Raw genomic sequence first — 26,812 nt, forward strand, 5'->3', positions numbered from 1 at the left:
GCTGAATACAAACGGTGTCTGAAACCATTTACATAATCAATTATGTTCGATGGAGGTTGTAACGACACGAGTGCAATGGCATCACGCAACACTGCGAGTGGTCCACGCACTGAATGACCGAACACCAATTCATTAGGGCTAAACCCTGTGCTATCCTGCACCACTTCCCTGGCAGTTAGCAGGAGCCACGCCAGCCCGCCCCCCTGCGCCCTGGGCGGCCGCCCACATTGCCCATATCTAAGACCGGCCCTGATTAAATCCTATTAAAAATGGGGGACAGCCTTGTTTAACTGATGGGTTTTTATCATGCCTGATTTTGGGGGGTGCAGCCCACTCACATATAACATCCTTGACTTACAGCTATCACACATTATTAGTACTGCTGAAAAATATGTCTAAGCTAACAGAACCTGACAGAGATAACTTTTTAAAATTCGTATATTAAGTACCACTTATCACTACATTGCCATGGATGATGATTTGTTTATTTTACCCACAAACACCACTTGATGGTGCTGTGTGCTCTGAAAAGCAGGAGGAAGCAGCATAATTTCATAATGTCAGTGACCTTGTGTCAGACGGTGTGCACGAGGCACAATAGCATGTGGCACAGTAATGCTGTCACCGCATTAAAAGTATTGATTAGGATATTATACAAGGTCAGCTCAGTTTCATTAGGTGGACTCTTCGTTGCGCAGTATCTGAAATGTACAGTGCTTAAAAGTTTAAAAGTTGTAATCTATCTCAGTTGTAAAGAAAACTCACAGTATACATTTGGAGGCCAAAACAAAGTTTGACGTTGTCAGAGCTCACAATGACAGCATTTATGTTTTTATTATTTTATTGTTTTTAGAATATGCGTGTGGAAATGAGTTAATTGATCTCTTTAGCTCAACAGATTAAAGAGTAAAGTCCAGCTGCAATATCAAACATATCGGCTTGCCTTCTGATTACAGTGAAGCCCAGTTTATACATCGCACACATTTTCATTTTCAAAGCACTTTACAAACAACATCATTTTACCAAGACAAAGTTTTTTTCCTATGTAATAAATTACAATGTCTGCTGATATTTTTAATAATATTGTTATTATGATTGTCATTATTTTTATTATTAATGACAAAATATCCAGCTGCATGAACATCGATTGGTTCTTAGAATATTTCTAATCACTTTTATTGTTTCACTGCTGTGATTAAAAGATGAAAACTGGTCCATATGTAAATGTGTGATTTATTTTTATTTTTTTTCAAATATGTTTTTTGTGGGGGGGGGGTTGGGCAAATTAGTTGTTTTTTAACTTGACAAAAGGGACCATTTAGGATATTTGGGGGAAATTCTGTGAAGGTTCTCAGTCGACCATGTCATATTCATAATTTTTTTTTTTTTTTTTTGAGGGGCAATTTAGTTGTTGTTTTTCAACTTGCCTCAAAAAAGTGGGAGAAACCGAAGCACTCGGCGGAAACCCTTGTGGACATGGACGTTTTAGATGTAAACTGGGACTAGAGCTGGGGCAATTTCATTAGATTTCCGTCTTAACCAATCTATGGCCCATTGCTTCTTTGGTGTTACAGTTTTTTTTTTTTTTGAGGGGCAATTTAGTTGTTGTTTTTCAACTTACCTCAAAAAAGTGGGAGAAACCGAAGCACTCGGCGGAAACCCTTGTGGACATGGACATTTTAGATGTCAACTGGGACTAGAGCTGTGGCAATTTTATTAGATTTCCGTCCTAACCAATCTATGGCCCGTTGCTTATTTGGTGTTATAGTGACTGTTTGAGTTTTCTTTTCATTACCAGTTCGTCTATACTCCATCAGCTCCATCAGAGTGCTGTTGTAATCCTGGTGGAGCTTGTCATACTTGTGATGACACGCTGTAATCTCTTTTTCTTTCTCCTTTTTATATTTTTTCGCTGACTTTTCAACCTCAATTTTGCAGGTGTTGAGAAGTGCAATACTATTTTCAAACTCTGTCCTAGTTTTCTTATCAACAACAATATTCACCTCATTGTCTATATGACGTCTTTTAAGAGCCATTAGGTTATCCTTGAGTTTTCTGTAGTCACTTATATGTTCCATACAGGCCAGTAAATCCTCCTTGAATACTCTCTCTTTTTTCTTCTGCTGTTTGAATTGGTCATTCAGTTTCTTTAATGTTGGTCGAGATACAGTGTCGGTCCTTTCCAGTAATTTGATCGTCTCAAGATGTTCTGACACTTTTAGCTCAAGGTCTTTTACATGCTTGAGCGTTTTGTGGTGAGTGGATTGATTCTCGTTTAATTTGTTATTCAGCTCAACTATTGTTTTCTGTTTTTCTTGTAAATGCGCACCCAAAGCTACGTTTCTTCGCTGGCAGTTTTCCAGGTATCTTAGACTCTCATCTCGATTTTCTTTTAGTGCAGAATATTCAGTTTTCATTCTTTCAATTGTACGATTTAGTTTCTCTATTTTCTTCTGGAAATCCTCCTTTTTTGCGTCCTCTTTACGAAAATCTTCCAGCAAGAGCTGATTTCTCCAATATTCTTTATCCACACGGACCATCGCTTCTATTACCTGCTTTTTAAGCTTGCCGTTCTCAATCGTAAGCTGAATTTCCCTCTCAGATATTACTGGGGTGGTATCGATCACATCCTGTAATGTCTTCATTGTTTTATAACACTTCACCTCGTCCTCATGATATTTTCTTAGTTTTTCTATATCGTCTTGGTGTTTTTTTATAAGTGTTTCTTGCTCTCGTGATTTGAGTTGGTGTTTTTTTATAAGTGTTTCTTGCTCTCGTGATTTGAGACAGTTTTTTCTCGTACTCTTTTCTTATTTTTTTTTCTCGAGCTTCGCGATCAGCCACCTCCTGTGTGTAGGTGTTGCCTGCCTGTGAGCCGACGGATCTGCACTTCTTTAGAGTTTCCAAGTACTTAATCCTTTTTGCTTGGCTGGTTACTGTTGCCTCGAGTTCGGAAATTGTACGTTCATTAACGTGTATCCACTTTGTATAAGACTCACTTATTCCAGCTATTTGTTTAAGATACTCTTGCTGCATCTCTTCAAATTCTTCTTTGAGGCGCCGAATCTGCGCTGCATCAGTTATACGTTGGTCTTCCATTGGACTTAATGTTTTTTCCATAATAGACTAAATAACTTACCAGTACTTCACACGGGTTTGTTGTGGAAGGGCAGATGACCTGCTGTAAAGAAATCAATTTCCCCAGGGTGGGAGTCTCTCTTATAGTATGAAACACAGTGACGTCATCACACCCGCCTTTGATATGAACTTAGGCCCCGCCCACAGCGCCTACGCTGCGGGCCCCGCCCACAGCGTAGGCCCACAACTTAGGCCCCGCCCCCGCCGCACTTGATTTATTTATTTGGTCAACCTTGTGTCATAATATATATATATTTTAATCAATCGATTAAAAAAAATTAACTAATTAATCGCAAAAATTTCTGTAATTAATTGATTAATTAATCAATCAATAAATGTATCAATAAATTAAATGCATTTTTCTGAGCAATCAATAAATGTATCAATAAATTAAATGCATTTTTCTGAGAATGAAGCTTATAATGAATATTTATTCATGTAAAATGATCAAATTAATGTAGAATAAACACAGAGAAAGTATATTTAAATTCATTCATTTTATTGGCTTAAGGTGCACATATGCACAGTGCAAACAGAAAAAAGCCAGAATGAGGAAATATACTGACGAGTGCCACACTCCTGTAGTGTAGACAGGGTTGTGTTTTGCTTTGAGGTGAGGTGATATAAGTCGGTTTACTTCTGTGGAATTTAAATTCGGCTTTGCAAACTGTGCAAATTGCCTTGTTTTTGTCCAACGAGCCGTCGGGCAACTTTTTAAAATGAAATGTTCCCCCTAAAAGTCCTCCTTATCCATCTTTCCGCCATAGACTCTCCTTTAGTTAGGATAGATCATAGACATATACATAGACTCTCCTTTAGTTAGGATAGATCATAGACATATATACAGAATCCTTTATTAGTAGATCATAGAATATATACAGACTCTCCTTTAGTTAGGATAGATCATAGACATATACATGACTCTCCTTTAGTTGGATAGATCATAGAACATACATAGACTCTCCTTTAGTTAGGATAGATCATAGACATATATACATAGACTCTCCTTTAGTTAGGATAGATCATAGACATATACATAGACTCTCCTTTAGTTGGGATAGATCATAACATATATACATAGACTCTCCTTTATTAGGATAGATTGACATATATACATAGACTCTCCTTTAGTTAGGATAGATCATAGACATATTACATAGACGCTGCATTGAGCGGTTGGTCCGTTGCTGCGATACGTTAACGTCCCCAATTGGTGGCAGATCTGCCGTAAACTAAAACAAGCAGGGCGGTTGTTTAGCTGGGCAATGTGGGCGCCGCCCAGGGCGCAGTCTCCGTGAGGGCTTTAAGTTAATGCCTCTTATACACCTGTTCACACCACACTATATATCTGGGAAACAAAGCTCTACTTTGCCACATCCAAAATGGCGGCCGCCACCGGAAGTGAACAAAACCGCGTTAATTGCGTTAATTCTTTAACGCGTATTCTTTAAATTATCGACAACATTAACGCGTTAATTTTAAAAGCACTAATATATATATATAATATATATATATATATATATATATATATATATATATATAATATATCAAACATTATCTACTACTACATATACATATACATATACATATATATGACACAAGGTCAGGAAATTATGTCCAAACGCTACAGGGGTCCTCCAGAATTCAACAGTCTCACAGCTTCTGGGAAGAAGCTGTTTCTCAGTCTGGTGGTCCTGCTCTCAATGCTCCGCAGCCTCCTGCCCGAGGGGAGAGGGGCAAACAGAGCGTGTGCGGGGTGAGTGGGGTCCTTCATGATGCAGGAGGCACTTTTCCTGCATCTGGAGGTGTAAATGTCCGTGGTGGTGGATAGGCTGCGTCCCACAGTCCTCTGTGAGGCTTTAACCACCCTCTGCAGAGCCTTCTTCTCTGCCGCAGAGCAGTTGCCGTGCCACACGGTGATGCAGGTGCACATGACGCTTTCCACATCTGTAGAAGGAGGTCAGGACTGAGCTCCCCAGTCCAGCGCGCCGCAGCCTCCTGAGGAAGTAGAGGCACTGGTGTGCCTTCCTAACCAGATAGGAAGTGTTGGTGCTCCAGGTGAGGTTGTTGGAGATGTGCACGCCCAGGTACCTGAAGCTGGAGACCACTTCCACCGGTGTCCCTCCGATGTGCAGGGGAGGGGGGAGATGTCTGCCCCTTCTGAAGTCCACGATCATCTCCTTGGTCTTCTTCACGTTGATGCAGAGGTTGTTTTCTCTGCAACAACCCTCCAGGTGTTCCACTTCCTGCCTGTAGTCAGACACGTCGTTGTTAGCGATTCGCCCAACCACAGCTGTGTCATCCGTGAACTTCACGATTAGACAGCTCGGATGTCCCGCTGAGCAGTCGTGTGTGAGCAGAGCGAACAGAAGGGGGCTCAGCACACAACCCTGGGGGGAGCCTGTGCTGAGGGTGATGGCGGAGGAGGAGACGTCATGGAGTTCCAAGTTTGATTATACAAACAAGCTTATTATTCACATCAATGTTTTTCTAAGCTTAATTATTCTGGGCCTGATAATGATAACTAGAAAATTCCCGCAGAAATTTTGAGAGTGACGAGTGGGCTGTTGCCGGTGGTCTTAGCATGTTAGCATTAGCATGTTAGCAATTAACATGTATTCTTAGTTGCGTTCCGGGACCTCCCGCTTTACAAATTAAGCACTGGTGATAACAAATTAACATACCGAAAAAGGTCTTGATCTTGACAGAGATCAGATTATTTTTCTGGTACTGGAGATATTCTGGCACATGTACCCCAAGCAACTCTTGTACCCTCTTCTGACGCAGTTTGAATAAAATAAAAGGCAGGATTGGTCAATCTTTCACATGCTGGATGAAAGAAGACATGGGATTGGTTGGCTATTTTTTATGGTTTCCTTACGCAAGAAAAAGGCGGAACAGAGCAGACTCCGTCAATGGGCGGCCTCAGAGACCATCGGTAGTAACATGGCCTTAATGTTGCCGGAGGACAGCCAATGACGTTGGTTATTAAGGGGTGTGCTTGTCATTCTTTAGGCATTTCAGTATTACACCGTGACGGAGAGACAGCTCAGTGTGCTATTTATTTATTTATTGTAGTTTCTTTTAAAAATGTACAGAGCCAAACATGCTCGGTCTGTGCCTTTACGTCTCTGTGTCTAACTCGGACCCCATTGAAGTGGAATATTTCGAGTCCATCGGAGCGGAAGTTTCTCTTCAACAAACTGAACGTCTTCCTGCCGTCCCAGGAGTTTTCAGACTGCGGTCAAGTGAGCAGACGTTCGGTCTTTTCCTGATTTCAAGTGCGCCCGTATTACAGAATGTGTGGCAAATGCATGTAGTCCATGATATGGAGCGAGCAAACATATTACGCCACTGTAAAATCCCTTTGATCAATAATTTCTGACAAATGCTGATACAGTTGTCCTCAGGACCACCCTGACTGTTCAATCACTCAGTATCAAGCATATTTACTGTATCATTTTGGAGAAATTCAGCCTCAAAGTTCATTATTTTTTCGTTGAAAAAGGCATTATGTACAGTATTTACTCTACTGTAAAATCTCTTTGATCCATAATTTCTGACAAAGGCTGATACACTTGAACTTAGGACCATCTTGACTGTTCAATCACTCAGTATCAAGCATATTTACTGTATCATTTTGGAGAAATTCAGCCTCAAAGTTCATTATTTTGACTAACTAACTTATTTTGACTAACTGCGATTATGTTACTGCATGGGGAAGTCATATATGATATTTTACTATTTTCCAGTAGTTAGGTCTACATAGCTCATCCGCCGCTTGATGCGTAGCCTACAGCACGCAGAAACTCAGTCGCTACCTGCAGGCCAGTGATTGACAGAGACATATGGGGGTGACAGCCAGACCCCGCTAGTTTATAGTTTAAAACTATTACTGTGGTTATTATTAGGGAATTTATTTATTTTCTGATTTTCTGGGAAGCAATTCACCGACACAAAATAAGGATCTTGAATCAATCAATTGGTCTTTAAAGGTTTTGTCATTTTATTCTTGCAAGAGGAACAGTTCTACAAACGCACAAGACAGTCTGCAGAAAATGTTCAGGGTGGGGCAGTCCCACACTGATTCTTATACATTTCTAAGGAGTATTCGTCATTATTATGATTTACTTATCTAACTGTACCAGGTGGTTACAATGGAGTGTGTTCACCCCTATCAAACCTCACTAACAAGCTCTGCTGGACCGTGAGAACCAAGGTCAAGTTTATACATCAAAAAACTACTTCTTCAAACAACTTGCATAAATGAGAGAAAGATTTCTAAGTGCAAGGTACTGAGTGAAACTAAACAAGATTATAAGGCACACAGTGTTATACACATGGAGCACCGCACACACATATGCAAACGATCACAAATAAACGTCATTACAATGTAAAAGGTTATTATTGTGTACACATTAAAACCTTTTATATAATACGAGTCAGACTATAGGCCCATTTGTATTGTTGCAATCATTTTTGTTTTATGGTTGGGGAGTAACAGATTAGATGTAACGGCGTTACGTATTTAAAATAAAAAACATTAGTAACTATATTACGTTGTAGTTACAGTTTAAATTGGTGTATTTACTTTCTTTCCCGAGAGCTCCCGCTGGCGGGGTCAACAGCGCCCCCTATAAATGAAAACTTCTCAGGGCAGTTAAACCATAGACATATACATAAACGCCTCATTGAGCAGGTTGACCCCTTGCTACGTTACATTAACGCCTCCGCCATATTGGATGTGGCAGATCTGCCCGTAAACTAATAAAAGGAAACGGACTGAACTTCATAAAGCGCCTTCCTACAAAGTTAATCTCTCTTATACACCCATTCACACACACACTAATACACAAATAGGCCCCAAAAACAACGTATGCAACTTTTAAAGTGATGATTATAAATATTTACTCTTTTACTCCCACGGGGGGGGGGGGTGCACATTGATGGACATACATATCTGTACAGCTATACAATTGCAGTCTGTGTGTGTGTTTCCAAGTTAAAAACCTTGGAAAAGAATACTCTTGTTGCCACACTCCAACTTAAGGGTTGCGCTCCACTTTGCCACATCCAATATGGCGGCGACGTTGACATACGATTCAGTGCTCAATGGGGCGTCTACTTATATATGTCTATGAGTTAAACAAGCACAAATATAGTCATATGACACAGATGAGTAGATTCAAGCCAATTTTTTTTTGTTTTTTATTTCCCTAATTTCTGAGCTGTGGAAAAGAGTTAAAAGAAATTGAAGAATGTTGACCCTTGGATGTCATTATAGTATCAGTTGCAGGACAAAACGTACCACATTGTGTTTTGTGTATTTGTATAACTTATTCTCTGAAGACAGTAATAAGATCGCTCTCTAAAGCAAGTAACTAAAATAAGTGTCCCAGATAAATAAGTTCAAATAGAAAACTTTGAAGTAAGCTTAAAGTAATCCAAAAGTATTTAGAATACATTACTTTATTTGAGAAGTCCAAGGGAATACACTACAGATAACATTTTAGGACATGTAACCTGTAGGGGAATACATTTTAAAAGTAACCCTCCCAACACTATGGAGATTTATGCTGTCCCTCATGTGTTAATGACTTATTGGGAAAATGACATATTGTCTTTTGTTTTACAGTCCAGAAAACTTTTGAGGAAACAATTGAGGATATAGTGACGGTCATTGACAAGCGTCATGCCTCGAGCCATGATGAGACTTTTTGGGGTGAAATCTGCCATGACCTTGGTATTACAAATTCCAAGATAAACAGGACAAGGCTCAAACATGGCTATCTTTGATATAAAAAGGTGGTGGTTTCACATTCCCACTTTGACATTTCTAAAAGCCTGTGGACATGAACCTTTAAATAGTAAAATTCATAGTGTATTGTCATTATTTGTCCATACATTTTTTAGAGAAAGAAAATGTTTATAAAATGAGAAACTAAGTTGACAAACAGCTGTGTTGCTTGGTCCATACTCAGTAGGCAGAGTGAGTAGCAATAGAACAGAAATTGATGAACAGAACAATTTTCTTTACACTCCCACTCAGCAAGTAACATTACTTATTTATGACCTTTTTGGAATTAATTGCATAATACAGGCACATGTTGCATGTGAGTTTCCAGAGGCTCTAATATTATTAATATAAATGAAATCTGCCAGTAAAAGTCCTTTTGCCCTTGACTGTACTAGCTGTTTTTCAAGGTAATGTAATGTGTTATGACTGACTGACTGTTTCATCTTTCTTCAGTTAAATGTGTCAACTAACGTGACCCTGCCCACACCTGAGCCACATGTCCAGAGTCCTTCAAAAGAGACCACACCACCTGTGGAGGTAACACAAGAATTAAATCTGTCACTGGTAAAGACAGAAATATGGAGATGGGTGTTATGATACATGAAAAATAACTGAATGTCTTACATTATTTAACATTCAAAGTCCAGTAATATAAATGATCAGCTTTCAAAAAAATAACTAATATTTTAATTGTGTTTCATTGCTATTTGCAGATTGGATCCACAGTTGTTTCAGATGAAGAAAAATCATCTAGTACTTCACCCATTCATTACCACCACCACCTTGTTTTTTCTTCATTGACCAGAAGGATTGGCCCAAACTGCACAAAAAACAACACTGCCGTAGATTTCAAACACTGAACTGGACCTCTGTAATGGCCAAAGGAATACGGAGTGTTCATCCTTACTGCAGTTTTGGATTTAAGTGCCACATTGTGAAATCCATCAGCTCTAAAAGAAGTGGTCCAGTCTTCACATGTTATGGCTATTGTACTTTTGATGACTGCCCTGTAGAGGTGGAAATAAACCTTCAAGAAGAGTCGTCTATGAAGGCTGAGGTCATCTTCAGTGATGATTTTGTCTGCCACCGATGGGACCAAATAAAAAGATGGCCGGTGCGAGGTGAGGAAAGGGATGCCCTGTCCCATACCCTTTCAACCAAACTGCAGAGGACTGTCTTCTTGGAGAGTATCGAGAGGCTGGATGACACTGTTGTAGCATCAGGGTGCCCGGACAACGTCCCTGCAACTGGTGTCATGAAAACGGTGTCATGGAGCAAGAAAAAACAAAAAAGAAGACACAGAAATGAGATGATCAGCCTCCAGAAGATGGTGGCTGAGTAGGAGGCAGAGGCAGAAGGAAGGGTGATCCAAAACATCGGTCTTTACCCTAAAAGTGTGATGCTGTACTCTTTAGAAACACTTAATATTTTCTTTGACCGGTGCAAAGAAGATATTGTGTATTTAGATGCAACAGGCAGCATTGTACGGAAGGGAAAAGGACAGATGTCACCCTTCTACGTCTATGAGTTGGTCGTGAGACACCCAACTAAAGGATCTTCCCCTCTCCCTGTGGCAACATATATCACAAGTGACCACACCACAGCATCAGTCTCACATTTCCTAGGGTCAGTGGTCACAGACTTAATAAAACATCATGGCCGTCAAGCCAAATCAAGGCCAGTGATGTTAATTTGTGACGGTTCAGTGGTTCTGCTGCATTCACTTGCATATAATTTCTGTGGAGTGAGTCTGCAGGAACTGCTCTGCAGATATTTTTCAGTTGTGACTGGACAAGCAACAAATGATGCCATAGGTCTGCCTATACTCCACCGATGCTTGAGCCACATCATGAAAAATGCTAAGGAGCTTTGCAGAAAACAGTACGTGGTGTCTGTATATAAATATGCTTAAGATTTCAGACATAACAGCATTATGACATCTCTGATAATGTTTTTTTTTAATTATCCTTTGTAGTGCCTCCAAGCATTACCACCTGACAATGCATGTGTTTGGAGTCATGACCCGAGCATCGACCCTTAAGGAACTGAATGAAGTTGTCATCAGCGCTAACGTGGTCTTCTCCAGTTCTCACAGCGGTCAAAATGTTGAGAAACATTTTAAAAATCTACAAATGCTTCTGACCAAAGCAGGACCATGTGCTGAGGATACGTCCATCAAAGAAGAAAACTATGAGGTATCATTTCCTTAACTGCAACTGTTACATTCTTGCTTTGGATTTAGGTTTTTGCTGTACCTGACAAAAAAATTTGTCAGTTCAAACACATGGCTTTCTAAATTCAAGCTCTAAAGGGCACAACACTGGACACGGATACAGCTGTGAACAGCTTAACTCAAAAGTGTATGATGTATACACAGCTGGTTGTAAAAAATATGCTCCACGACACTCCATTCATCAGCTGTTTGGGTCAGATTCTTGCAGTGTGTGGACCCAGCGTTATGTCTGACTTGTGGAGAGGAGAGAGCTGTCAACTACAGATATAGTGTATAATTAGGGGGTCATTAGGGCCTCAGACAACCACACTTAAAAACTTAACTATCCCTTTAAAGCTTTGTTCTTTTTTACTTCTTTGCTAAACTAAACTCTTGTGTAGGCATGCATAAATGTTTTATGTTTCATCTGTGATGTGTGAAAAACATATTTCCACACACTCCACTACAGCCAGTGTAGTATGTCACCTGCCCTGCACACACTCTTTCTAAAACAGTCTTACAGATTAGTTAATTTTTTTTCTAGAACAATGTTGGAACAACGCCTTTCACACAGCACTTTCAGGAAGTCATTGAGACGGAAGAATGTGACCAGGAAGGTGATGCAAACATCTACTTTTGTCCAACCTTTATCCCGACGTTGATGAAGTATTTTCTACCTCAGGCTGCCCTATGGTCTGGCTTACTCCTGGGTTAGTCCTGTTTAATTGTTGTTATTAATCTATATCCTTATTTTAATATATTTAAGTTAATAAAATAAAAAAATGAATATTCCATCTTCTGCCAGGTGATCTAGGTCGTCATGGATCAGGCCCAGTATATGACAGCCTGACAACGAAGTACAGTAGAGCTGCCTGTAAATCACAGCAGGTACAATAAAGCTGAGCATCTGTTAATGAAACTGAATATTACTTGCACGTTTTCATGCTGGATGTTACACATCATAAAATAAACCAAATGAATGAAGACATTTAGATTTGATGCAATGTTTATGTTGAACCCTAGAATTACACTCTGGACAACAAAACCCAGGGAATAATGGAAAAAAGCCAGTGGGACCTCAAACAGATCCGTTTCCAGCATAAGAACATGACCAGACTCGATGACTTTGTGGACACCTACAAAGTCACACTCAAGGCCCTATTGAGGGAGTATGCTGACTCCCAGAGGAGAAAGAAGAAGGTAAGAAGTGCATATGCTGATCATAAATACTTCAATTACTAGTATTTTAGAAATTTGTGATTGTGCACCAGCCATTGCTATACCAATTTCTAATTAAAGTAACCCCACCCTCATGTCAAACAACCACACAAAAAGTACAATCCACAAAATTTAATGCTTACACTCCGGCTATAAAATTCAAAATCAAGATAATTTTCCATTCAAAGTCACATGAAAAATAAGTAAATTTTTGTTAGTAGTTAACTCTAATAATGTAGCATGGAACAATGCAAAATTGTGCTTCAAGAATACTACTATTAAAAAAAATAATAATAATTTGATATTGACAATATTTTGTTGATTTACTTTAGACACATCGGGTGGACGTGGAACGCTGGAAGAGCAGGAAACAGTCAAAACGAGGGGTGTATGTGTCTCCACTGAACAAGCCTTTTATTTATAAACAACAGAAGAAGAAGGTAAGTGTTTTTGAGAGATTCATTGGAATTTCACAAGTGGATACAGAATATGGTCATATTCCAAAAAAAAGTCATAGCTTTTTATGATTTGCAGGTCACAGAACTGTGGGGGAAAAAGAGACACAGAAGTGGTCGTTTCTGTGGTGCCCTCTCAATTAGGGAACAACTTTGTTTATCCACCACAGTGAGTTCAACACACTAAGACCTCACCAGTGGCTTGTAGGCGAGGTAAGTAGATTAATTAAAAGAACAGAACCACTTATCATAAAGACATAAAAACTATGAAAGATGCAGCCAGTGATGACCGAGCAGACTATTACAGTCCAAGCAGTTTGAACAATGTGTGATTCAAATGTCATTGAAGAACAGCTCCATTAGCCACAACAATGGATATAAGTATGTGATTTACATGTTTTTTGTTGACTTTGTGTCATACATAACAGAGTAATCCATAAGGATCATATTTTCAGCATTTTAACTAAATGTATGACTTCACAACACTTTGTGTGTGTTCATAAAAAATTCTCTAAAGGTCATCGAGTCCCTACTTCACCACACTGCCAGGAAATTGAATTTGGGAAGCATCATTTACGTTCTGAGCCATTATGTGGCTGGTGTGATCCTCTTTGGTAAGAGGGAAGAAGTGAGGAGACAAACTATGTCAAAGGTAATATTTTTCTCAGGTACAAAAACAGAGTAGAACACTATGTGAATTGTTTACAAGTTAGGTGGGTGTGGGTGTGGGTGTGGGTGTGGGTGGGTGGGTGGTTGGGTCTCTGTGAATTAAGATTAATCAAATAAAAACAATATTCCATTGAGCCTTTCAGTCAGTCATTCATTCATTTATTTGTAGTTGCAATGCATATCCATCTATAAATTACAGGAACACACACACACATACATGCACTCTTGCTTGCACGCCCTAGATTCTAGGAGATTCAATCTCATTTACGGGTGTCAAGAAGCCGCTATCAATATGTGGGAGAGTTTGGATGTTTGACTTTGTAGTAAAAACACACGTAAAACAGATGTTGCACAGTCAAAGCACTAGTAAAATTAAATAACTAATTTTGGGTTTTGTTACAGACCGACTTTGACAACTATAAGGCCATTGTGTCTTTTATCCTTTATTGGCAATGTATACTGGAAGTTTCTGGTAAGCCGTTACTTAATACATCACAACTGCCTTCAATTCTCTGTATGTCATTACTAACTTCTAAATTATATTTCATATTATCTATTTTGGTTACAGTACATCAGTGCTGTAGGTAGTACTGTCTATGTTGTTGATCCTGCACGCAGTGCTACCGAGCAGGCAGACTCAGACAACGCAGCAAAGAGATTACGGTAATTAAGCAGATCTATCTGAACAGTGTGACTCAAGCCATTTCAAAACTGAGTATTTCTTATATGTTTGCAAGATGTGTTTTCTGTCAATTAAAATATTTAAGTATGGATGCTATGTTGTGAGTCATGCTTTCAATAATCTGTTAAACAACATGTTAGAGGCCGCTTTACAAAACAGAAATAGGTAACAAGCAGAATTTATGCATTAGGCTGAACATAGGCAATACGGCAGAGAATATTTGTTCAATGTCCCACACATGTCCCACAATGTCACCCTTGCTAAACACCTAAAAAAGTTAGAAGAGACTTGTGACAACTTAAAGACATCATTACCAACATTATCATTTTTTTCATTCAAACTTGTTAACACCATTAGCCGAACAAGTGTTACATTACTTGTAATTCTGACCCCAAAATATTAACTCTGTCTAACTCTTTCTTTACTACGACATACATTGTTTTCTTGGGAATAATGTGTACATATTCCTTACATTAACCACTTTAAAAAATGTCCTTTCACAGTGAGTACTTCAACATGAAGAGGATCTGTCTGGGGAAAACTGACTGGGTCAGTCTTAAGTGGAAAGGTGGTGTTCTGGAACACCCATTTTAGAGAGATGGGAGTAGCTGCGGTGTGATTGTCATCAAAGTAATAAGAATATTTCTTGAAACATCAGCTTTATCTAAATGATCTACATTCATTAAGAATTTGGATCAATTTCTGTTTTGTTGCATTTCCACTTCCTTTATTTTGCTGACTAGGAAACTTATGCAAACAGATGCTTTCTTGTGTGTTTAGATGGCAAAGGCAGTCATGAAGGCTTTTCCAAAGAAAGCAGAAATGTCATTTGGGACATCTCCAAGACTGATGGCAGATGACAGAAAACACTTGGCTCTCGAGCTCCTGGAAGCCTCAAGTGTGTAACAACTTCTCTTAAATCTACAGTGACACGGTATTACAGAAAACACTTTGTAAACATATTCTCTATACACTAAAACAAGTCAATCATTATTTTATTTATTATAAAGTAAATATACGTACAATTGTTAGTGGTGGCAGTATTGGTAAATCTAATATTTTCAACTTTCTGTTAGTGTTTAACACAGAGACCAGCTGTGCCATGTGCTCAGCAGTAAAACCACCAATTAAAGGGCCTGACTTAACAAACTGGGTAAGTTGTTTAAAATGTTTTCTCTGCACATTTTGTATGCCTTGGTTCACTCCTCAGCCATAGGGATATGCATGTTTTCCTATCAAGAATTCCAAAAAGTGGGCATTAGATTGAGATTTCAACAATGACAACACTTTAAATAGGAGAATAATCAAATGAAGATAGTCATCAAAAGGTTGTAGAACAGTAGTACATAATTACTTTGTGATTTCCATGAAGAAAGCAAAAACAACAGCTAAGTCAACCCTGTAATTTCATGTCATTCACATTTATAATGTCCTGTTTTACATGCTGGAAATGCATTTCTACAGAGTGAAATATTATATTTGGATCAACCAAAATATCACACTGTGAAGCCATCACCATTTCTAGAGAAAGATCTACAAATATAAAAAAATGTCTCCACTGAACAAGCCTTTTATTTATAAACAACAGAAGAAGAAGGTAAGGTGTTTGAGAGATTCATTGGGAATTTCACAAGTGGATACAGAATATGGTCATATTCCAAAAAAAAGTCATAGCTTTTTATGATTTGCAGGTCACAGAACTGTGGGGAAAAAGAGACACAGAAGTGGTCGTTTCTGTGGTGCCCTCTCAATTAGGGAACAACTTTGTTTATCCACCACATGAGTTCAACACACTAAGACCTCACCAGTGCTTGTAGGCGAGGTAAGTAGATTAATAAAAGAACAGAACCACTTATCATAAAGACATAAAAACTTAGGAAAGATGCAGCAGTGATGACCAGCAGACTATTACAGTCCAAGCAGTTTTGAACAATGTGTGATTCAAATGTCATTGAAGACAGCTCCATTAGCCACAACAATGTAAAGTAGTGATTTAACAATGTTTTTAATGTTTATGTTGAACCCTAGAATTACACTCTGGACAACAAAACCCAGGGAATAATGGAAAAAAGCCAGTGGGACCTCAAACAGATCCGTTTCCAGCATAAGAACATGACCAGACTCGATGACTTTGTGGACACCTACAAAGTCACACTCAAGGCCCTATTGAGGGAGTATGCTGACTCCCAGAGGAGAAAGAAGAAGGTAAGAAGTGCATATGCTGATCATAAATACTTCAATTACTAGTATTTTAGAAATTTGTGATTGTGCACCAGCCATTGCTATACCAATTTCTAATTAAAGTAACCCCACCCTCATGTCAAACAACCACACAAAAAGTACAATCCACAAAATTTAATGCTTACACTCCGGCTATAAAATTCAAAATCAAGATAATTTTCCATTCAAAGTCACATGAAAAATAAGTAAATTTTTGTTAGTAGTTAACTCTAATAATGTAGCATGGAACAATGCAAAATTGTGCTTCAAGAATACTAAAATTAAAAAAAATAATAATAATTTGATATTGACAATATTTTGTTGATTTACTTTAGACACATCGGGTGGACGTGGAACGCTGGAAGAGCAGGAAACAGTCAAAACGAGGGGTGTATGTGTGTCTATTTTAAGTGAATTCAAAATGTCATGTCCCCCTAGTGTGTAACACAACAAACTTGCTGTTCAACTTTTTATAATGAGTAAACTGGTCTCGAGGTGAAAATCAGCAAAGAAAACACAAAACCTTTGAACAGAATAACGTCTTGTAGATTAGTTTGCCGAGTCAAAAGTTCTGATATCACTTGAAATAAGGGATCTTAAAAAAATAAAAAAAACACAGTCTAAACCTGTCATTGGTCCCACACAACTTGTTGCTGGTGGGCCATCTTTCCTGTAAGGTCTTTGTAGCCAATGTCAAGTATATGGGCTGTGATTTCATACCACTGCCATCTACTGGATTTGTCATTCATTGCATTTGTGTTTAAATTCTTGCAGTGTTGTCTTTACTCCTATGTAGTTCTGTATTTATAAATAATAAAGCCTACCTCAAACCCTTAAACTATAGTGTGGGACAAGATTTCCAAATGTTATTAGGAAATGTAATAAGGCATGCTTATTGTGCAGACTGCAGAGAACCACTTCAGTGTTTATGTGTGTGTGCTGTTTAATTTTCCCTGTGCTTGGAGAGCAACGGGTCTAGGATTGATCAGAGACTGAATAGACATTTCAGTCTCTGTAAATAATAATATTAAATCACAACAACAGCTACACAGCTCACAAGTGTAATCCTAATCATTAAAAATGTATATTATATTTGTCTGTGTAGTGCATGACCCACTCGCTCCAAGCAAGAAACTACATCTCACAATAAAGTGACCAATTACATTTTATTAGAGCTTATTTTTATTAAACAAACTGGTCCATGGAAAACAAAAAAGGTCCCAATCTTAACATGGGCCACCTCTTAACTTGAGACACCACTGTGGCTTCACAAAAACTACAGTTTTACAATCAAAGGATCCACAGAACAGCGCCAGTCTCAAGTGAAGATTCAGCCCCTGACATTTTGTTTGCTAGGTGCAGCACTGTAGAGCACAGTGTAGTTAAGGCACACCACTGTGCAGCATCAGTAGCTTCACGGCACGGCTGTTTTCACTCAGCTCTGCTGCCAGGTCTGAAGATGATAGACTGACTCAGTGGGTCTTTGACCTATCGAACAGCTGCTTGAGTTGATCCTGAGAGGTGGCCTCTTTCTGCTGCAAGAGATCAGTGTGGCCCTTGGTAACACCCCAGCCATCGGGGACAGACAAGGAGGGACACAGAGGACGACCAGAGGCTGGCTTGAGAGTCTCCCAGTAGTCACGACGGGCTCTAAAACAGACAAAAAGACAACAATACTCTATTTAGTCTAGGTGCATTTTGCATTTTTTTTTGCATATTTATGGTATTCAGTAACTGATAATAAGTCGCCTCTAACCTGGCTCTGACCCAGGGCTTAGTGTGCATCTCCAAACCAGCACCCCAGTTGCCGTGTTTCTCTGATGCAGCTGGGACGGAGCCTCTCTCAGGGGCCAGCTCCTCTGCCACAGCCCTGATGTGGTATGGCTCAAACCCACAGCAGCCGCCAATGAAACGAATGCCACAATTATAAGCCTCTCTGGCATACTTGTGCATGTCCCAGCGGGTCAGGATCCTTGGCTCCAGACCTGAAAAATGTTTAAATTTTATACACATTTAATTTCAGGTTGATTGCTTTTGGTGAAATAGTGTATTTCTGTTTATGGTTTAACTTGCTGCAGTGCAAGGTGGTACACCAGCAGAGGGTGTGTGCACACACTGAGAAAGGATTTATTATTAAGATGTAATATGATACATGATTATATTAACCATATGGTTAAATTCAGATGCAACACAGTATAATATTACCAAAGGGGAATTCTGGCAGATCAATGAATCCCTGGCAGCTGCAGTCAGGAGTGTGGTATGCAAGGGGCTGCACCATATAGTGAGCCTTCAGCCCGGCTTTCTCCACTCCCTCCTTCATCATCTTGACAGCTTTCACACAGGTCATTGGGTCAAAGTGGCAGTTGATTCCAACGATCTGGGCGCCTACAGAGGAAAATTCATTGGTGTGAGCTGACTGTTACAGATAAGCAAAGATGAAGACATGTAGCGGGGACAAGACTAACTGTGGTTTGTGGTTGCAAAGTTGGGGTTTAGACTATATGGTATTTTGAATTTGGCTGATTGTTTTTAATAGTCAACAGTTTAATGCTGTGACTCAACAGAACTACTAGAGACAGTTTTGACATGGTCCTAGTTATTTATTCACAACACCAGTAGACTATGTGTAGACATGTCAACCAGACAGGAATCTTGCCCTGTCATCTTAGAAAACACTGCATAGTTGCTCCACAGAGATGTCACGTGAGGACAAGATGAGCTATTATAAAATATTTCAGTTAGTGTTAGTGTGCTATTCCTTTTTGTTTGAGATAGACCAATAACATGTTATGTTCATGGGTATATTAGGGAACACTGTACCCACCGGCTTTGACCAGCCTGACTGCACACTCTCCAGGTGAGACACCGTGCATGTCTCCCTCTGGCCCGATACACAGAGAAGCGGCCACAGGTTTCCCTGTCTCCTTCAGCACCTCCACAGCCCACACGGCCTCTTCAACATGCTCAAAGTACTGCAGGACAAAAACATCAGCACTCAGTCAAACATCTACTAGAAAGTGCTAAAAAAAAAAAAGAGGAATACATTTAAAATCTCCACCTCAGCAATCAGGAAGTCCACATCTTTCTTGATGAACACATCCAGTTGTTTCTTGAAGATGGCCTTCACATCTGTCTCACTTTTACAGCTCAGGTAGGATGGAGTCTGAGATACTCCCCCTGCAACCAGAGCGTCACCCTCATTTGCAACCTCACGGGCCAAATCGCAGGCGGCCTCATTGATCTGAGCTCCCTGCAGGACAACAGAGAACAGTAATATGAATAACATTATAGTGAAACAAAGGTGAAAATCAAATAGACAACCCAGATATACAGTAGTGGAATTTGAGATTATCAGTTTATTGATACTCCTAATGAGCATTACTACATTGTTCACTTTGTGATTAAAATACATGGATAAAGGGATTGTTGATTTGAATAATTTCAGATTTAAATGTACATGTGATATTCTCTTTATTCATGTTAAAGTGGTCACTTACAGTGAAGCTGAGCTTGTTGCCTCTGTTCTCAAGTTTGTCATCACTGGCGTAGAAGGTGAAGGTCTGCATAACATTGGCCCCAGCCCTCAGGAACTCCCTGTGCAGCTGTCGCACTGAAAAGCAAACAGATCACACCATAAGGCAAACATACTGTTAGATCTAAATGGTGATACATAATGCATACATGTATGGTTTTTTGCAGGGAGCACCTACAGAAGATAACAAAGATGAGTTGAGCATTAAAGTTGGCAAAATAGCCTTTTTCTCACCTGCTTCAGGGTGCTCAGCGGCTGCTTCTGGTGTCCAGGGACCGGCCTTCACGTAGCCTCTCTTCTCCAGGGCAAACACAAAGCCTCCATCGCCGATCACAACTTCCCCAGCGTCAAGACGCTCCAAGACTCCCTGTGAAAATGTTAGCTCAGATATAGATTACTCAGGCTGGCGATGAGCCACTGAGGCCAGGGGGTTTCGTTCAGAGAACACTAGCTGACACCAGCTGACACCAGCATTATAGCCCACCTTACATTATAAACCCTCAACTGAAGAGCCAAAGATGTTTTTTTTTCATTTTTGGCCTGATGGCAAGTGGATATCACAAGCATTATATTTCAAGATAAGTTACAAAACGCAATGCCAATTATACAGGAGAAATATAGAAATGAATATAAATGTATGTCTATACATTATTCCTCATACATAGTGGTTTCCTAAACCCAGTGCCATGTTCCTCCTTCTCTCAATGACCATGAGTCATCAAGAAAGCAGCACATGTCTGAGAACAGCTGCAGTACTCATTCATTTATGCATGTATTTGAGTCTATATAATGCTCCATGTGCTGTGCACAAATGCCATGAGCCCTCAGTGACCCTCCCATAGGTTATATTACACTGAGAGTCAGATTTGACTGTTCCCGCAGTTTACAAAAAATATTTATATGGAACTTGACAAATCCTTGTAAAATAATAAAACAGTAATTAAAAGTAATGCCTCTGTTATTTAGTGGAAAGTGAAATCTTGAAAGGTTGAAAACATGGTCAAAAGTTAATCCACTTTTTCCAGTTATTTTTATTTCTTAAACTATAAATCAAAATGTATATTTATGCTTAAATGTAACTAATTTTAAGAATAGTTAATTTATCTCTAGTGCTCTGGAATGGAGGCAGAAATCTCAAATATCTCAAACTTAACTGCAGGGCTAAATTAACTACATTCAATTGTTCAACAGTATAGTTCAGTTTGGGGCTCAAGAGTCTTTTTTTCAAAACTACAAAACTACCAGTTGTAATTCCCCGCATGGATATTATGCAACACGGTCCTAATAGCATACCCCGCCTTTCCCAAATGTCCACACATACCTTCTTTCCTGGTGCCATAATCCTGCAGCTGTGTGGACCCCTGACTGCTCAGACTTTGAGATGCTGAAGCAACATTAGAGTGGAGCAGAGGGCCACTATAAATCTCTCTGAAGTAGGGGAGGGGTCTGAGTTAGAGCTGCTCTGATTGGCAAGAAGCAAGTTACACAACTGCAATGTTTACTTCTTCCCCTCCCCTCTTTTCCTGAATGAGAGTATTGTAAATGTGTGTTACTAGTTTAGTCCGGATTCATTATGGTTGTTGGTGTGTTTATCGGTCTTCTTAGTTAGTTTGTGGGTTTCTATTTTTCTGGACCTCAAATTGGCTTCAGTGTCACAGTCCAACTTAATAACAGGCTTTTAACAAACCACTTGAGTAAATCAGTGCATATGTGAATGTGTGAAATATTATAATTACAGATACTGTTTTATAAGTTTTTTGTGAATGGTTTGTGTTTGTAGCACTCAACCCACACTGACAAAGTAACAAAGTAACAAACTCAGGTTTATTGATTTGGGGTTTACATAGTAATACTCCACAACTGGAGCATCGCTGTTACAAGTGCTTTTCATCTCCAAATGTAACTGGGAAAGACTTTTCTCCTTCCCCCTCATCCCTCTCTTGATGACTGACTAAAGGAATGGGTGCCTCAGTTTCATTGCTCTGCCTCGCTCATGCAGAGGACTTGGCTTTCTTCTGCATCTCCAGCACGTGCTTCATTTCCTGGCTGCTGGTTGCTTCTCTGTGCTGCAGCAGGTCAGCGTGGCCCTTGGTAACACCCCAGCCCTCTGGTGTAGACATGGATGGGCACTTGGGACGACCGGATGCAGGCATGATAGTCTCCCAGTAGTCACGACGGGCCCTAGAGGAGATAAAGACAGACAAGATTAGACACAGAAGGAGAAGAAGAAGAAAAGATGCACCAAACAATAGTAGTTGCTAAAACTTTACCTGGCTCTGACCCAGGGTTTGGTGTGCATCTCCAGACCAGAACCCCACATTCCGTGTTTCTCTGATGCAGCTGGGAGGGAGCCTCTCTCAGCGGCCAGCTCTTCTGCCAAAGCCCTGATGTGGTAAGGCTCAAATCCGCAGCAGCCACCAATGAATCGGATACCACTCTTGTAGGCCTCTCTGGCATACTTGTGCATGTCCCAGCGGGTCAGGATCCTGGGCTCCAGGCCTGAGAGCAGAAGAATGAAGGAGACAATGATGAAAAGCTGTCACAAAACTGTCACCTGGTGATGTTTTTGTTTTTCTTTTAATGTACAAGCAAAACATTTTACCGAAGGGGAATTCTGGCAAGTCGATGAATCCCTGGCAGTTGCAGTCAGGGGTGTGGAATGCCAGGGGCTGCACCATGTAGTGAACCTTCAGCCCGGCCTTCTCCACTCCCTCCTTCATCTTCTTTACAGCTTCCACGCAGGTCATTGGGTCAAAGTGGCAGTTGACACCAATGATCTGGGCACCTGGGTGAACAGAGGGAAATTGTTATTGCCATATCTGATAACACAGCTAATTTTCGAGTAAAGAGCAATCATGCATATTAGATCAAATTCGTACCAGCCTTCACCAGCCTGACACCACACTCTGCAGGTGAGACACCATGCATGTCTCCCTCTGGTCCAATGCACAGACAAGCAGCCACAGGCTTTCCACTGGTCTTCAGCACCTGCACGGCCCACTCTGCCTCCTCAACGTGCTCAAAATACTGCAATGACAGAAACAACACAGTCACCACTGAGTGTTTATTCCATATGTTTCAGATTGAAGTAGTTTTGACACGACATGCAAAAGAAAAGAAAGAAAAAAAGACATGAACCGACCTCAGCAATCATGAAATCCACATTCTTCTTTACGAACACATCCAGCTGTTTCTTGAAGATAGCCTTCACCTCTGTCTCACTCTTGCAACTCAGGTAGGAAGGAGTCTGACACACTCCACCAGCTACCAGTGCATCTCCTTCATTAGCTACTTCTCGTGCCAGGTCACAGGCTGCCTCGTTGATTTGTACTCCCTGGAAGAATTATGCAGGCAACATGAGACTGTTGAGTGTGCTCTGTGCAATATACACGTTTGTTTACACTGATTGTGTGAAATCCACAAATAGTAAGTAGAATTTTTAAGATATGCACAATCTTACTAATGTTGGCTATAAAATGCTATAATAATGGGTACTCACAGTCAGTTTCAAGTTCTGACCCCTGTTCTCCAGTTTGTCATCACTAGCGTAGAATGTGAAAGTCTGCATGACATTAGCACCTGCCCTCAGGAACTCCCTGTGCAGCTGTCGCACTGTTTGAAACATACAGGTTTGTCATATTACAGGTAAAACAGCTAAAACTGCTACCAGAGAGGAGGCACTCATATCTAATGTGTATCTTCTCTCTGGGTTTCATGTGGTATGTTCTTTGTCTTACCAGCCTCAGGATGAGTGACAGCAGCCTCAGGAGTCCATGGTCCAGCCTTCACATACCCCCTCTTCTCCAGAGCAAACACGAAACCTCCATCGCCTATCACCACCTCCCCAGCATTCAGACGTTCAAGGATACCCTGTTTGAGTAGAGGGATCCATGTTCAAACATTATGTCTCCAGAAAAGCAACGAGGATGAAGGAAAAGCGTGGACAAAATGTATGTGACTTAAAGATACAAAGAAACAAAAGAGCACAGATGTCACAGCATATATTGCAGTTTGATGATGATAGAGACACAAATGTTTAGCTATATGATGAAAATTTTATGATTCTGTGTTCATGTAAGAGAAATTGCCGTTCAAGGACAAAGGTGCAAAGATAAAAGCAGTTTTTCCCCTGAAATTTTCCAGCATTGACCGCTTTGGCCTGGCTGTTTCATAAACCACATTCATAAAATCTGCACTAGCAACATTTTCCTTGCAACACCACAGTCCATTGACCATTAGGACAACTATTACCTAGTATGTAATTTTATGGTATAATTAAATGGCATAGTTAAAGCCGCATCAACAAAATCTCTGTTCTGTGCAGAGTAACATAGAAGATGTATTATTGTCTGAAGAGAAGTTATTTTACCTTCTTGACAGGTGCCATCTCTTTTCCCCAGTTTCTGTTGCAGCAAAAAGCACTTGGTAACAGCGAACCCCTCTTTTGGCTGAGAGAGTACCGAGAGTTGACTCTCCGCGGTTATATACTGCTGAGCGAAAATGGGAGTTTTTTTTGTCTGTGCAAATTTTTGTATAATTGCCACATGTCTGTTTGGAAATTGTGCAATACAGTTTGCCTCCCGGATCAATGAGGATGGCATGGGTTGTAACAGTCAGTTTAGGTAATACAGGGACATGTGAAAGGGAGATCTGCTGGTTTAATGATATATTATTATTATTATTATTATTATTATTATTATTATTATTATTATTATTATTATTATTTGTATAATAATAATAATTCTAGTTTAAACTTTAAATCCCCCTTGGGCAAATCGTGGATTTTTATTTATTCATTATTATGTAACACACACGATTCAGAATCAGTTCATTCCAGCTACATCTGCTGTTATTACTTTGGCCTTTGTACTAAAAACAAGATAATTAGAAGAAGAAGGATAAAACAAGACAATTATTTTTGGTATGTTTTTTAGAGCAGAATATTGTAAGTAGTAGTAAGAAGATAATAAACAGATTACTTGTTAATAAAAAGAATCATTGTTGCAGTCACAGTGACAGAAACCAGTCTTACTCTTACCTACTCATGTAGATCATTTATGGAGGTTAACCAGTAACACCTCATTCTAGGCCACAGTCTTCATTGCCTTGTCCTTATGTTTTACCATGCACTACACACACACAGACAGGCACACACACAAAGAGACAGGCACGCACACACACACACACACACACACACACACACACACACAGATACAGGGATATTGACCTTCAGTAGAGTGGTGTTGTGTAGTTCTGTCAGCTCTGGGCTGATCCAGTTTCAGGGGGAATTGTTGAAGATATGCCTCTCTGAGGTGTTTATCAACAAAGTCAAAGTTCAGAAAACCGCCTCTAATCTATAGTTCACCATAAGAATTCATCTGCTTGTATTGGAGTAACACAGATCAAATGACCCTCTGCTGATCTAAAAGCACTGTATTTACTGCATCAAGGTGTTACACGTCCCAAAAGTGAATTCTAGTATTAGTTTGTATATAGTATGCTGCCCACAGTGAACTCTTCTCATCAGTACTGTAGGTTGTGCCCAGCCAAAAGAAAAAGCCATGTTCATTTGTTCTTGCTGCATTTAGAAAGGAGTGGTCTGTTTACTATAAGGTGTAATAGTTTCACTTGCAAAGGGAACACCAGAAAAACCCTGTGAACTTCTTCCCTCAGGCACGAGGGAAGTTTAAATTTACACATGTTTTTTAGAGATCGTTTGTCAAGACACATACATATACACACGTGTGTAAGTCTGTGTCTTGATATAGCTCTAATGTGTCAAGTGTCACTGAAGTGCTGACTCAGACACAAGATCTTCACGTTGAAAGACACTAAAAATTCCAAGTGCACACCGTATTACAAAAGAGTGAAAAGAGTTTCAAACGTTGCTCACCATGCCCATTGTCATTTCGACTGACCTTACCTGGCTTATGCAACAAGCAATAATGGGACCAAAGAAACTTGGAATAAAAAAAAGTTTTTATAGTGATCACCTTGTTTTGAATACAATATTAAAACCTCCATGAAGCAACATCAACATCAGTTTGTGGGGGCTTGTGAGGTAGATTCAGTTCTATGAAATCTATTTAAATGGTGTATCTATACCATATCCCATTTCTTCCGAGTTATTCCAGGTATTCCAGTTGGTGTATCAGGCGTTGACCAGCAGCTGTACTGAGTGGCATTTTCTCTTTGCAGCCACAACTAGTTCTTGCAGGCTTAAGCTGGAACTGAGGCAGTCTGTGCAGTTGCAATGAGACCAAAGGCTGAAGCAGAGGGTGAAAGGACAAGAAACAGGGACTGGTTGAATGGGTCGAGGAGTGGGAGCAAGGCTAGTTTGGAAAAAGCCCAGATGAGAGTGGAGAAAGAGGGTGCACAAAATTGCAACTTTGTAGGCCCAGTTCTTTCTGTGGAGAGACACTTTTGAAATGACCTGGGCTGACACTGATAAAGCTGTGGTTAACTATTGACTGCTAATGAACTGATGACGTGTTAGACTTGTCAAATGCTCTTTTGACCAGATGACAACATACAATAGAACAGAGATGTTGTTGCAAGTTGTGATAATGTTGCTTCATGTTGGTTATTGATGAAGTTACCCAGTTGATGAGCACTGCACATTCAAGTTTGTGCTTGTGTACAGAGCTTGTGCTGAATGCAGTGAACCCGTACGAACGTTATGTGTATTAGAGCGTGTGGAGCCAACACTAACCCAGCTCTTGATGTCTTTTCTCCCATATAATTTAACACTTGTCCTGTTTTCTGTGTTACTTCACTCGCTCCTCTCCAGTTTTAGAGGGACTCTCTGTGCCATTGCCGCCCCATGTTTACCTCCACCCCTTCATCTGGTCCAATCACAGCTCAAGCTGAAGAAGACATTCTGCTG

The 26,812-nt window shown here is 40.0% G+C and overlaps 4 protein-coding genes across 4 annotated transcripts; 1 reads left to right on the forward strand and 3 right to left on the reverse strand.

The window, feature by feature from the left end:
• Positions 1–1,376: 1,376 nt before the first annotated feature.
• LOC113745616 (eukaryotic translation initiation factor 3 subunit A-like) lies at positions 1,377–3,206 on the reverse strand. The gene is made up of 2 exons (XM_027277564.1): positions 2,784–3,206; positions 1,377–2,743 (listed from the first exon to the last, which is right to left on the reverse strand). The coding sequence occupies exons 1-2, from the start codon at positions 3,118–3,120 to the stop codon at positions 1,680–1,682; spliced, it is 1,401 nt and encodes a 466-aa protein (XP_027133365.1). The 5' UTR covers positions 3,121–3,206; the 3' UTR covers positions 1,377–1,679.
• Positions 3,207–8,818: 5,612 nt separating this feature from the next.
• Positions 8,819–13,502, forward strand: LOC109139790 (uncharacterized). The gene is made up of 10 exons (XM_027278246.1): positions 8,819–8,943; positions 9,389–9,472; positions 9,649–10,816; positions 10,911–11,130; positions 11,692–11,857; positions 11,953–12,035; positions 12,171–12,347; positions 12,698–12,805; positions 12,900–13,033; positions 13,338–13,502. The coding sequence occupies exons 3-9, from the start codon at positions 10,335–10,337 to the stop codon at positions 13,005–13,007; spliced, it is 1,344 nt and encodes a 447-aa protein (XP_027134047.1). The 5' UTR covers positions 8,819–8,943; positions 9,389–9,472; positions 9,649–10,334; the 3' UTR covers positions 13,008–13,033; positions 13,338–13,502.
• A 4,041-nt stretch (positions 13,503–17,543) lies between these two features.
• On the reverse strand, positions 17,544–21,338 carry LOC104930139 (betaine--homocysteine S-methyltransferase 1). The gene is made up of 8 exons (XM_010744855.2): positions 21,248–21,338; positions 20,161–20,293; positions 19,892–20,004; positions 19,453–19,644; positions 19,219–19,366; positions 18,597–18,779; positions 18,148–18,376; positions 17,544–18,041 (listed from the first exon to the last, which is right to left on the reverse strand). The coding sequence occupies exons 1-8, from the start codon at positions 21,263–21,265 to the stop codon at positions 17,864–17,866; spliced, it is 1,194 nt and encodes a 397-aa protein (XP_010743157.1). The 5' UTR covers positions 21,266–21,338; the 3' UTR covers positions 17,544–17,863.
• A 393-nt stretch (positions 21,339–21,731) lies between these two features.
• On the reverse strand, positions 21,732–24,403 carry LOC104930138 (betaine--homocysteine S-methyltransferase 1). Its single transcript, XM_010744853.3, has 8 exons — positions 24,296–24,403; positions 23,664–23,796; positions 23,426–23,538; positions 23,069–23,260; positions 22,806–22,953; positions 22,529–22,711; positions 22,197–22,425; positions 21,732–22,107 (listed from the first exon to the last, which is right to left on the reverse strand). Exons 1-8 carry the CDS (start codon positions 24,311–24,313, stop codon positions 21,918–21,920), a joined length of 1,206 nt encoding a protein of 401 aa, XP_010743155.1. The 5' UTR covers positions 24,314–24,403; the 3' UTR covers positions 21,732–21,917.
• Positions 24,404–26,812: the final 2,409 nt, after the last annotated feature.

Source organism: Larimichthys crocea, chromosome III (assembly GCF_000972845.2).
Source record: "Larimichthys crocea isolate SSNF chromosome III, L_crocea_2.0, whole genome shotgun sequence".
In the NCBI taxonomy this organism is placed as follows: Eukaryota; Metazoa; Chordata; class Actinopteri; family Sciaenidae; genus Larimichthys; species Larimichthys crocea.

Bases quoted from the DNA above. Each gene is read 5' to 3' on its own strand.
- LOC113745616 (XM_027277564.1), bottom strand. From the start codon at position 3,120: ATGGAAAAAACATTAAGTCCAATGGAAGACCAACGTATAACTGATGCA. The intron at 2,744-2,783 runs AAATCACGAGAG...AAAAACACCAAC, and splicing joins GTACGAGAAAAAACTGTCTC to TCAAATCACGAGAGCAAGAA.
- LOC104930138 (XM_010744853.3), bottom strand. The intron at 22,954-23,068 runs GTCGGTTCATGT...CTGTCATTGCAG, and splicing joins TGGATTTCATGATTGCTGAG to TATTTTGAGCACGTTGAGGA. The intron at 22,426-22,528 runs GTAAAATGTTTT...TTCTGCTCTCAG, and splicing joins CTTGCCAGAATTCCCCTTCG to GCCTGGAGCCCAGGATCCTG.
- LOC109139790 (XM_027278246.1), top strand. From the start codon at position 10,335: ATGCTGTACTCTTTAGAAACACTTAATATTTTCTTTGACCGGTGCAAA. The intron at 12,036-12,170 runs GTACAATAAAGC...GTTGAACCCTAG, and splicing joins CTGCCTGTAAATCACAGCAG to AATTACACTCTGGACAACAA. The intron at 12,348-12,697 runs GTAAGAAGTGCA...GATTTACTTTAG, and splicing joins CCCAGAGGAGAAAGAAGAAG to ACACATCGGGTGGACGTGGA.
- LOC104930139 (XM_010744855.2), bottom strand. The intron at 20,005-20,160 runs GTGAGAAAAAGG...TTTGCTTTTCAG, and splicing joins CGCTGAGCACCCTGAAGCAG to TGCGACAGCTGCACAGGGAG. The intron at 19,645-19,891 runs GTAAGTGACCAC...GTTGTCCTGCAG, and splicing joins GCAACAAGCTCAGCTTCACT to GGAGCTCAGATCAATGAGGC.